Source organism: Notamacropus eugenii, chromosome 5, assembly GCF_028372415.1.
Source record: "Notamacropus eugenii isolate mMacEug1 chromosome 5, mMacEug1.pri_v2, whole genome shotgun sequence".
In the NCBI taxonomy this organism is placed as follows: Eukaryota; Metazoa; Chordata; class Mammalia; order Diprotodontia; family Macropodidae; genus Notamacropus; species Notamacropus eugenii.
In genome coordinates this window covers 88,936,611-88,949,174 of record NC_092876.1, presented here as the reverse complement: position 1 = coordinate 88,949,174, position 12,564 = coordinate 88,936,611, and the positions used below count along the sequence as shown (strand labels likewise).

At 38.6% G+C, this 12,564-nt stretch overlaps 1 protein-coding gene across 11 annotated transcripts in view; it reads left to right on the top strand.

Annotated features, from left to right (window-relative positions):
- Positions 1 to 12,564, top strand: part of DNHD1 (dynein heavy chain domain 1) — a 130,367-nt gene that overhangs the window by 40,950 nt on the left and 76,853 nt on the right. For 10 of the 11 annotated variants that reach the window (XR_011967247.1, XM_072610117.1, XM_072610116.1 and 7 more), the window contains exons 9-11: positions 2,506 to 2,760; positions 2,853 to 2,990; positions 3,309 to 3,360. Coding sequence is in view for 10 of the 11 variants with exons in the window: in XM_072610117.1 (XP_072466218.1) it covers positions 2,506 to 2,760; positions 2,853 to 2,990; positions 3,309 to 3,360 (445 nt within the window). In the remaining variant the exon portion in view is untranslated. The remainder of the gene's footprint in view (positions 1 to 2,505; positions 2,761 to 2,852; positions 2,991 to 3,308; positions 3,361 to 12,564) is intronic. The other variant, XM_072610123.1, reaches the window with a different exon arrangement.

Sequence of the window (12,564 nt, the reverse complement as noted above, 5' to 3'; positions counted from 1 at the left end):
TGATTCTTAGATTATCTCTCCCAAACTGTTTTCCAGCTAAATTGTCTTTGGTAGAAAATGGCTTATATTTTCTTCTATTTTTTTATTCTTTCTATTTTGTCATAACATATTCATTGTTGTCTCATGGAACCATTCATTTTTCTTTAGCATATACTAATTTTTAGGGAATCTGTTATTTGGGCAAAGTTTGCCACTGTAAGGGGTGTGTGTGCGTGTGTGTGCGTGTGCGTGTGTGTGTGTGTGTCCCATGTAAGTTATATATGTCTGCATGAATTGTGAATTGTGAAAGGTATTGATAGAATGGATAGAATCTTGCCCTCCCCTTTCCAAGAGAGGCTATAGACTACAATTCCTGTTTTGAGGAAAGCAGGACCTTGAACTTGGGTCCTCTGTTCTTTAGTCTCTGAAAAGGGTGCTGGTCTAGAGTGCTATCTATATTCTGAGTTCCTTCCTCCGTCACTCCCTCCTCACGCTCTGCCCTGCCAGTTGACTGTCTAAGCTTATGATTTGGGTTCACGACAAAAAGCTATTTCCCTCATAGCTCTTAAAGAAGGCAGGCTACCTTAAACATATCCATAGGCTTAACTCCTTCCTATGAAATGCTAGTTACATAAAAGACCATCATAGACAGTTAATAGGAATAAAACCCATTTATCAAAAGCATATGGCAAACAGAATTCAGGAAAGTTATTTATAGATTAGAATTAACAGAAGATACAAAGAGTGAATGGACTTTTTAGATTAGAATGAGAGGAAATTTCAACTCAACCAAGAGAAAGGCCTTTATCTCATCTGAGGGAAAATGATCTGAAGTCTCTAGATAGGCAAACTAGAAATCAGGGACATATTGAGGAGCCTTCTTCCCTATTTGTCTGCCATATTCCCTCCACATATCCAGAATTGGTCCCCAAGAGATTAGTTTTTGGAGCCTACCATGTCCTTTTGATAAATGTCTCTTCTTTCCAAAGTTCTAGCACCTGGTGCTTCCTTACACAGACATATGCTCTGCTGTTAGTTTTCTCTCAGTCTAGAGCTTTACCTATGCAGCAGCATGAAAATACAGCATGTTTGGAAGCCTGATTATGGCAATTTCTCTTCTAAGCAATTTATTCTCTATTCACTTTTTTGCCGCTTCAGAGATTTTATTTAATTTTTTATCTCTTGCTTAATTTCTTCCAGGTATTTGTGTAGTGCTTGTGGAAAATCTACTTTTTTCTTTGAGTCTCTGCTTGCAGTTTGTTATGGAGTTATTTTTTTCCTTCTAGATTGCATTTTTATGTACCTTTGGATATATTATCATTCTTTACAGCAGCCTGTATCTTCCACTTATCTCCTTTAGTTCCTCTGCCAGGACCAGACTCTGCCTTCTGTGGTAGTTTTGAGTGACTGGTCAGCTCTTTTTGTTGTCCTTCTGGATTATCTGCATTCACTATTCTAACTTTTGCCTCCCCACATTACGCCCCCTTGGATTTTTGAGGTTCAGAATTGGATCGTAAGGGTCCTCTGTGGTCTCAGAACTGAGTGTTCCTGGCTGAGTGCTGCTACACCACAAGACTGGTTACAGCCATGCCCTCATAGTGTCCAGGATACTCTCTGTTAGTCTCTAGTCATCCAGGGGATTTCTCAAGGGAGTTCCCTCTTTTTTCTTTAAATATAATTCATATTTAGAGTAATTTTTCATGTAAATCAACACAAGAGTCAGTCTTGCTTCTCCGCTGGTGCCACCAGAGCCATCTACTGAGATTCTTCTATTTACTTGAATGGAGAAACTGCCTCATAAGATTCTCCAGGTTGTTTGCAAGTCGAATTGCTTATTTCTTAAAAATTTTGAATTGTTTTGTATCTTCTCCAACTGGTCTATTTCTTTGGACAGCCTAGAAATTTCTTTGTCCAGCTATTTCTGGGTAACATCAACTTGCTGACACAGATGAGCAAAAGTTGTGGCCTTTTCCAGCTGTAGTTGATGGCTACAGTTAGCACTCATGAAACTAACAATCATCTGCAGTTTTTCAGTTGCATAGTTTACAAACTACTCCTTGAAAGCTTTCTCCTTTGCTCAAGTGATCGAGTCAGCTGTTCATAAACATACAAAGTTCTGCACATACTTAGGGAAAATGTTATAAGTTTCCAGCCCACTGTTTTCCAAATCACTTCTCTAACAACGATGCCCATAGAAGTCCTTGATGTTCAGGAAGCTAAACCTGTTACTAGGGTCACCATCAGTTCTTCCTGAGACACAAGATCTGGTGTTGCAGGATTAGGAGGAGCAGAGGAAGTACAAGTGCTAGATCAAGACACCTCTAAGATGGGTTCTGATAATCCTAAGAGAACCCTCTGGAGTAGACAATTTGGAATCTCTCCAGAGTCCTTTTATTCCTACTCCTGTTAAAGGGTCATTCTACCACACATGTACTTGCTGCTTTGTGTATAAATGGTCTGGGCTTTGGGTTACTTTGGCCTTGTGTCTGTGGTTGTGCTGTACTGTCTTGCCATCTTCTGTACCAGGTGCATGAAGACACATATCGGATGCGGCAGGGCCTGCAGGAGCGAGTTGAGAGCTTCTCTGAGTACAGTTCAGCAAAGGGCTCCATGTACCGAAAGTGGTTTCGACGGCAGCAGCTAATGCAGAAGCTGAACCGAGCCGAGCTGTGGTGGCAACTTTTGGGACCCCTCGCTCGCCTTGTTGACTATATGATCTGCCAGAAACTTGTCTCCATTTTGGAGAGTGAACTGGTCACATTTGTTACTTGTGTCCTACAGGTGAGGGCAAGCAGAGTGGTATGAGGTAAGTAAAGTTCAGGAAAGGATGGAGAAGACTACCCCCAGTGATTTTTCCTGGCTATCTTCTCCAGGCTCCGAGGAAGGTTGCCTTGCTGACAGGAAAGTTGGCCTTTGGTGAAGATGGAAAGCTGCTTGTGGTGCCAAGTGTGGAGCAGATGGCCCAGAGCATATCTCTGTGGTTGCATACTGTCGTGACTTCAGCTCTAACGGTAACTGAAGCAAGGGTGGGAATATATTTCTGGGACACACAGTATTTGGGATAGAACTCATTGAAGTTGTAGGCATCAATGTGGCCAGGCTCTGTACCAAAATTCTATGTGGTAGGAACTCTGGTCCTAGCTCTAGCTCCTGTAATCACCCTTAGCATCTATTTACCTGAATCTTGGGGCCACCTTGATTTCCTCCTGCCTGTCCCCTCCTTATTCCCCCACCCCTCCATCCCTTCAAAGTGCCCACTGCCCTCAGTCTAATGCTCATTCCCCTCTTCTCTTGTTTTCCACATTTTCTCTAACATCCTGGTGTGAAAGGTTATGAAGTCTACAGATCTCCAGACCCCTATAAACCCTTCCCAAGCCTCAGGTATGTGGCAAAGCAGACACTATCATTTTGGCCTGAGACCTGAGGCCTGTCTAGCCTTGGAATAGTGATCAGGGGAAGGGGGGACCGGAGCATTGGAGGGGTAAGGGGAAAGTGGCATGACCTAAAATAGGAAGGGGACCCCTGCAGGGAGGGCCACAGTGGTTTAGTTCCTTCGTTTTTTTGTGGAAGAATTTTGTGGAATTTGTGTTTGGTGTGATAGAGTTGAGCCAAAGCCCTAATAGTAAATACTGAGCAAATATTGGTGGGGGAGAGAGGCAGGGGAAGGCATGTTTTTGAGAACAGATCATAAAAGTAGAAGTTAGTAATCTGGTCTTATCTGGAGGCAGTTAGTGTCATCCTCAATTTGGTTCTTGGACTTCAGGTATTGTTTTCTCCTTGTCACTACCAATTTTTTCCCAGTGGACCTTGTTTTGTTTCCCATCACCTGCCCTGAAGCCAGGTCACTATATCTTATTCTCAGAGTTGAGCAAACTTTAGAAATCATCGAGCTCAACACTGTTATTTGATAGAGTTTTATCAGAACAGAGCTAAAAATCTAAAAGCCATCAAGTTTTTAAAACTCTGTCATGATGGTGTTGAACTTGATGATTTCTAAAGTTTGCTCAACTCTGAGAAATTACCACCAGGAGTTTTTCTGACAAGATTAGTTCGCTAGCACTGTAGCCCACCTCTGAAGGACTCTTAAGGCCCAAATCCTGTCCTACAGTTAGTACCATCCCTGAATGGGAGGGGAAGATGGGAGAGTATTGCATAATCTTATAAACTCCATGAAAATTCCCCACTCCAAGCTACTGGAGTCCAATCACTATACTATACTCTCTAACAGTAGCTTTCAGAATACTGTACTCTAAACATAAACTGGGTCAGATTGTGATTAAAAATTTATTTCTAGGTTAGGGTTGCTATCTTAGTAGAGAAGTACAGAAAAATGTCTGGTTGCAAGGCCAGGTAGAGGCTCTCTATATTGGGGAAACTGAGAGCTCAGTAAGTGTCTTGGAGAAATTTGGTAGCTAAGCTCCTGATCTCCCATCAGTCACTGCTCTGCTAAAATTCTTAATGAATAGTCACTACTGGGAATTCTGCACTGATTACCCCAAGTTAGCCTTCCAGGTTTCCTATCTTACTTGGCAGCTGTTCTCTTGGCCACATTTTATTTTACAGGAAACAACCCATTGCTTAGCACCTTAGACAAGTTCATATTTGGACTCTGAAATTCCTTTTATGACCCACTTCAGTAAGAGTCAGTAAATTCATGGCTCTGCTGACTCTGATGAAGGTGGTGATTAAAGCCAATCAATACCACTTCTTCCCTGTAGGCAAAGTCCTGTGTCTAGATAATATGGAAAAAACTCGAGGAAGGAATCATGGTCCCTGCCTTCAAGGAATTTGGTCCAATGGAGTTATGATATGCCCCTTTAAGAATATAGGCATATGGTGGTGTTCATGGTAGAGTCAGGAGTGGGACACTTGATTTCAAATTCCCAGGCCTGGAATTTTGCCCTATTTGAGGTTAGATTATTAAAATCAGACTCCTAAGAATTGCATCCTGGGCCATCTCCAGTTGCCCTGATCTATATCTGGCCACTGGATCCAGATGGTTGTAGAAGAGAAAGTGAGGCTGGTGACCTTGAACAACCTTCCCTCACTTAAATCCTATTCTTGCATGTCATGGCATCACCTGCCTGATGTCATGGTCCTCTCCCAGAATGAAGGACAAACAACAACAATGAAGGTGGAGATTATTGATAGCCTATGTAAGTGTAAACCACTAGATGTCACTGTGCAGCTCTATAAACAAGGGTCAGGAAGTCAGACTGGAGAGTGAAACCAAAATTATTCACTCTTACTTTCCAACCTGCTCTCATGACTGGTGATTAAAACTGAAATATTCTTCTAGGGAAAAATGATGAAGAGGCTTAAAATTCTATTTGTTGAGAAGGTTTTAGAATTATTCATAAAACTAAGCAATAACTTAGTAAGCCCCCAAAGAACATATAGTTTGTTCTCTCCCAGCCCCAGTCTGGAAATTGGTACTTCCAACTTGTATATTCTGTGTGTTACCCAACAAACATATCCCTTGCATTCTCATACCAAAGTTGAAGGCATACCACAAATATGTTCCATTCAACTTTTATAGAGAAAAAGAGCAAAATAAGTATAAACCCCTTAGCATGTAACATGAAATGGTCTGTCAGGAGGCATTTATTTAAGTGCTTATGTGTTAGGATCTGTGGTAGGCACTGGAGATACAAAGAAAGGCAAAAGACATCCCCTGCCCATAAGGAACTCATGATTTAATGAAGGAGATAACATGCAAACACTATATACAGACAAACTATATACAGGATAAGTTAGAAATTGTGATTGTTAGGTCTTAGCTCTTGAAGAGGACCAATGACATCAGGAGGGTTGTCTTGACTTGCCAGTGAATTGGATTTAAGTGAGGCGGAACTGTATAAAGTCATCAGCCTCACTGTTTCCTCCAGTCATCAGAGTCCAGTGGCAAGACATAGATCAAGATGACTGGTGATGTAGTGGGAGACCTTGGCCTTTTTAAGCTAAGGTCTTTCTCAGTTTTCAGTTTGTTTGAGGCAGTGTCCATTCAGTACTTAAAGTCTATGTAAGAAATGAGGCAAAAAATGGCCTAGATTCTTCATGAAAGAATCAGTCTGGGATGGGAAGACTCTCAGAGTTTCTGTCCAGAACAAAAACAATTGCTATTTTAATCAACAGAAGGAAGGCACTAGATTTAAGGGGATAAGTAGAACAAACTTCCTTTAGAAGATGATATTGTTAGCTGGGACCCAAAGAAAACTAGGGAAGCCAGCAAGTAGAGACAAGGAGGGAGAGCTTTCTAGGCAGGAGGGACAGTTAGAGAAAATGCTTGGAGGTGAGACATGGAGTATCTTGTTCAAGGAATAGGAGGCTAATGTCACTGATATGAAGAGTACATGGTGAGATTGGAGTAGATAAGAAAATTGGAAAGGTAGGTGAGGGCTAGGTTATGAAGGATTTTGGATTTCAAACAGAGAATTCTGTAGGTGTTAGAAAAACACTAGAGTTCATTAACGAGGATGGTGATGGGGTCAGACCTGGGCTTTAGGATGGATGGCAGTGGGGAGAGACTTGTGTCAGGAAGACCAACCAGAAGGCTATTGCAGTAATGTTAGATGAGGACCAGGGTAGTAGCAGTATCAGAAGAGGGAACGAGGTGTATTTGACAAATGTTGCAAAGATAAAATCAAGAGGTCTTGACAAAAGATTAAATATAAGGTGTGAATGTTACTGAGGAATTGAAGATGACATCTGTGAATCTGGGTAACTGGGACCATGGTGGTGCCCTTAACAGTAACTGGGAAATGAAGAGAAAGGAGAAATTGAGCAGAAAGATAACAAGTTCAGTTTTGGACATATTGAGTATAAGATGCCTATAGGATACCCACTTTGAGATGTCCAATAGGCAGTTAGAGATGTGAGACTGGAGGTCAGCAGAGAGGTTAGGGTAGGCTAGAATTATCAGCACAGAGATGGTAGTTAAGGCCATGCAAGCTGATAAGGTCATCTTCATAGAAGGAGAAGAGAAATAGGCCCAGGGCAGAGTAAGAGGAAACTGTATATTCCAGCTCTTTCTCTACCAGCAAAGATTGAAGATGATGATTAGGAAGATCCAAGGAAAAACCCACAGTGGTCCATTTTTCAAGCCCTGAAGGCTTGTAGGCAATGAGAACGGGTACAGCTAAGGAGACCCAAGAAAAACCTTTCAGTATGGGGACTGGGCTGGGACCTGTACCTGTATATAGGGCAGAGATCAGGAAAAGAAGTGAGCCATTGGTTATGTTAACCTAACTTTATCTTAGATCCAGTTCAGACTGAGTCTGGGGGCCTATAACTATATATTAGGGCAGGAAGAGCAGATCAGGGGTGAGCCTGTAGCTGTGTTGCTTTGATACATGAGTAAGGTTTAAGAATGATATAACAGCTGGGTGCCAGAATGTTGAAAACTGTAGGTTTGTCTCTCTGAAACCCAGAGCAGTTTCATTAATTCATACCAGTGGGAGTCTGAGACCTGTAGCTGCCCTGGGGCATGTAGCTGAGTAATGTGTGTTCATCCTTTGGGGCAGAAGAAGACCATGCCATCAGAGAAATGATGCCATGACTTGCACATGATTTTGTTTTGAGTGAGGGAGAGCTGTGCAGGTCTCCAGCCTCACTTCTCCTCCAGAGCCATCTGAATCCAGTGACCAGATATTCATCAGGATGACTGGAGATGACCCAGGATGAGGCAGTTGGGGTTAAATGACTTGTCCAAGGTCATACAGCTAGTGAGTGTCAAGTGTCTGAGGTGAGATTTGAACTCAGGTCCTCCTGACTCCTGCGCTGGTGCTCTATCCACTGCACCACAATGTGGACCAGGGTCAAGCCTTCAGTTCTTTTGCTCTGAGCCTGTAGATTTTTCAAGCTAGCTGATAAATTGGGTCTAGCCTCTGTCTACTGGAACTCCAACTGGGGCAAGTCCACTGTTTCATTGCCTAGCTCCAAACCTGGAGTAGGAGCCCACAAAGTGCAATGCAGGAGAGCAGCAATCAGATAGTTTCCTTGATTTTAGAGTGTACTAAAATTTTGTAACTCTATGACCTGAGCCGCTGTTAAGATCCAGAAAATTGTTATTGTTCAGTCATTTCAGTCATGTCATGTCTGACTCTTCATGACCCTATTTGGGTAGTTTTTGCAGAGATCCTAGAGTAGTTTGACATTTCTTTCTTTAGCTCATTTTACAGATGAGGAAACTGTTGTATACAGAGTTAAGTGACTTGCCCTGTGTCACACAGCCAGTAAGTGTCTGAGGCTGGATTTGAACTAAGGTCTTTTTGACTCCAGACCTGACACTGACACTGCACCACCTAGTTGCCCAAGATCCAGAAAGTACGTAGTACTTAATATGCAGAAAAAGTAGCAGCAGAACCTGAAATAATAGAAATAAATGCCAAATAAGACCCCAACATTCCAGAATTCTCTGTATAGATTCTGGCCAAAACACAGTTTCAATTCAGGATGTAAGCTAGAATGAGTAAACAAAAATGAAAAAAATGTTAATTTTTATGAAGGTTGGGACACCCAAAACATAAACCCAAAAGAAAATAACTCCTCAAACTCTACAAAGTCTCAAAGATAAACATAGGTTGGTCACTAGGTCAACTAGAAATTCAGGAGGAAAATTATATTTTATAAATGAATTATATGATTACTTATAATTTCCTCCTTTCTGGAGGAAAGGATTAGAAAAGAAAGGAAAGCTCTAGTGGAAAGACTAGGAAGAAGAATTAACAGCTTGACATGAGGTACAAAAAAAGAAATAGACTCCCTGAAAATTGAATGGATCAAATAGAAGCCAATGACTAAATAAGAAAACAAGAAATATTAAAGTCATAAAACGGAGAAGAAAATAGAAGAAAATGTATAGTATCTCACAGAAAAAACAACTGACTTAGAAGGTATCATGAAAAGCCATACAAAAACCAGAGCCAAGACATCAAACTTCAAGTGAATATAACAGGAAATTTCTCAGATGTCTTAAAAACCAAGGACAAAGGGAAAATAAAAAGAATCTACCAATTACCTCCTGAAAGAAACCCTCAAATGAAAACTTCCAGAAACATCATAATACAAATCCAGAGCTTCCCAGTCAAAGAAAAAATATTTCAAGCAGCTAGAGAGAATGAGTTCAAGCAACCAGGAGCCACATTCAGGGACACATAAAATTCAGAGATACTACTATAAACTATAAAAAAAGAAGAAAGCTTGGAATTTGATAATTAAAAAGGCAAGAGAAATAGGCTTACCACAAAAAATAATTTACTCAGTAAAACTGAGTATAATCCTACATGGAGAAAATGAACCTCTAATAAAATGGAAGACTTTGAAAAGACCAGAGCTGAGAAAAAATTTTGAAATGTAAGCATAGGATTAAAGAGAAATATAAAACACTAACAATGTGAAGGGACTACCCAAGGATGAAATGTTTACATTATAATAGGGCAAAAAGAAATGTGTCCTCTGAAGACCCTAATGTCACCAAAGATTTTAAAGAGGGAGTTAAATCACAAAGGGTCTGGGAGTGGTTTTGGGGGGACAAAAAGGAGCAAAGACGTATAAACAGATTCATCAAGCAAAGATTACTTTTGCTGAGCACATACCTCACTACCCTCATCTTCCTGGTAAAGGGGGGAAACAAAGAAGAAAGAAAAGAAAAAGAATAAGGGTAAAGGAAAATACTCAATGATCACAACAGAGAATATGAATAGGATTAATTCACCCATAAAATAGAAGATAACAGAATGGTTTAGATGGCAGACTCCAACCATATATTGTTTACGAGAAACACACTAGAATCATAGATTGGTATGTACCAAGTTAAAATTAGGGTCTAGAGCAAAATCCAACTTCAGCTTATTCTTCAGTTGAACTTAAAAAAGCAGAGGGTGGCAATCATGATCTCAGATAAGAAAATGAAGAGTAGGCTTAATTTAAAAAGATAAACAGGAAAACTATATTATGTTGAAAGTCACTATAGACAATGAATTATCAACACTTAACATATATATCTAATCTATATTAAATTGCCATAGCTTCTAAATAGTTAAAGTAGATTAAATATATTACAAGGAGAAATAGACAATAAAATCATAATAATTGAGGTTATCAATGTACCTCTTTCAGACATAGAAAAAATCTAAAAAAAAGTAAAGCAGTTAAAAACTGGAACAGAATTTTAGAAAAGTTAGTTATGAATGTCTTAATGTGAACAGATAGGATGATATATATTTTTAACTGGCCATGGCACTTTTACAATACTATAATGTATAGAAATCTCACAAAAAATTCATCAATATTAGACACGTTCTTTACTGACTGCAACCCCAAAAAACCATAATCAATAAAGGGTCTTTGAAGAAAGGATTAAGGTTAATTGTAAACTAAATAATTTAATCCTAAAGAATTTATATGTCAAATAACACATAGGAACAATAGATAATTCTATCAAAGAAAATTATTAGACCAATGTGAAATGCAGTTAAAGCAGTACTTAAAAGAAAATGTGTCTTTAAACATTTTCATCAACAGAAGAAAGAACAGGTTAACAAATTTGACATATGACTAAAAAGCCTAGAAAACAAAAAGAAAACATTTTAAGAGGTAATTAAACAGAAAAATATTAATTTTGAAAATTAGAATAACAATTGAAGGCAATAGCACTTATTTAATTAGTAAATTAAGAATTTGTAAAAAGGAAAAAAAAGATGTCAGTAGGTAATTTGTTTTTTTAAGGGAAAAATCAAACTACTAGTCCCCCAAAATGAAAAAGAATTCACAACAAATGAATAAAATATATAGCAAATTATTAGAAATAATTTTGCTTATATGTATATACATATATATACACATATATATGCCAATGAAACTTATAAAAAGAAATTGAACAAGTCATAAATGGACTCCCAAAGAAAAAAAACCTCAAGATCAGATGGATTTTAAAATGAATTATATTAGTCTAAGAACAAGTCCAATGTTGCATTAGCTGTTTGAAAAAGTAGGAAAAGAATGGGTCTTATATTTCTTCTGTGATACAAATATGGTTTTGTTAACTAAGACAGAAAATGTCAGAACAGAAAAGGAAAACTGCAAAAATCCCTAATGAATATTGATGGAAAAAATTTAAAATAGAAGGGATATTACAGAAATATATCACAAAAATGATACCAATTGGATTTACATCAGGATTACAGGTTTGGTTCAGTATTAAGAAAATCAGCAATATGACTGACCTTATTAATAATAATGCCAGTAATTATATGTTAGCAATCAATGCAGAGAAAGCTTTTGACAAGATTTTATCATTCCTGTTTTAAAAAAATAGAAAATATAGGTATAAATGGAGATTTCCTTAATGTGGTAAATTATATTTATCTAAAACTAAGAGCTAGCTATATACATATATATATGTATGTATGTATGTATGTATGTGTATATAGGGGCTACATTAGAGGCCTTTCCAAGAAAGAATGTTTATTATTACCATTAATAGTTGATATTGTACTAGAAAGATTATCCATAGCAATAAGACAAAAATAAGTTAGAATAAGATAGGCAAAAAGAAAACAAAATTATAGCTTTTTTCAGATGATGTGATGATGTAGAGAACATTAGAGAGGCAACTAAAATTAATTTAAATAATAATTTAAGTAAAATAGGTTATAAAATAAATCCACATAAATCCACCAGCCCAAAGGGAATATAAATTTTTAATCTCTGAAACTATTTTGTTTTTTCTCTTAAAAACTAGCCTTAGCCCCAGATCACTCTGGTCCCAGACCCAGTCCTTCTTGGTCACTGTAGGGGCCCAGATTGACTCAGGATGAATGTAAACAACAATTGTTTTTGGTTTTTTTGGCCAGAAACTCTGAGGGTCTTCCCCTCCAAGATCTATTTCTTTCTTTAAAGAGGCCATTATTTGCCTCATTTTTTTTTATTGAATAGGTGCTGCCTCAGATAGACTGAGACATGTTAAAGACCTTCGCTTGAAAAGGCTAAGGTCCCCCACTGCATCCTGGTCAATCTCCAGTTGTGCTGATCCATATAAAAAGAAAAAAAACCCACATGGCTCCAGAGGAGAAAGTGAGGCTGGTGATTCTACACAGCCTTCCCTTACTTAAAACCAATTCACTTGCATGTCACAACACCTCCCTTACGCTCTGGTCCTCTTTTAGAATGAAAGACAAACTACAACCCCTGTGAGTAGAGAAGGAGCTCCCCACTAGGGACCAAATTTCCAGTTGGGCAACACAGCTTCCTTCCTTCCTTCCTTCCTTCCTTCCTTCCTTCCTTCCTTCCTTCCTTCCTTCCTTCCTTCCTTCCTTCCTTCCTTCTTTCCTTCTCATCTGTCTCTCTTTCTCTCTCTTTCCCCCTTCTTTCTTTCTTTTCCTTCCAAGGTGCAGAATCTATATGAATACAACTACAAAATATTCTTTACAGAAATAAAGAGAACTTAAATAATTGAAGAAATATTCTTCTTAGGTAGGCCAAACCAATATAATAAAAATGACCACTACTTAAATTAAATTACTTGGTCAGTGCCATACCAATCAACCTACCAATACAATTACTTTATAAAGTTTAAAAAAATCA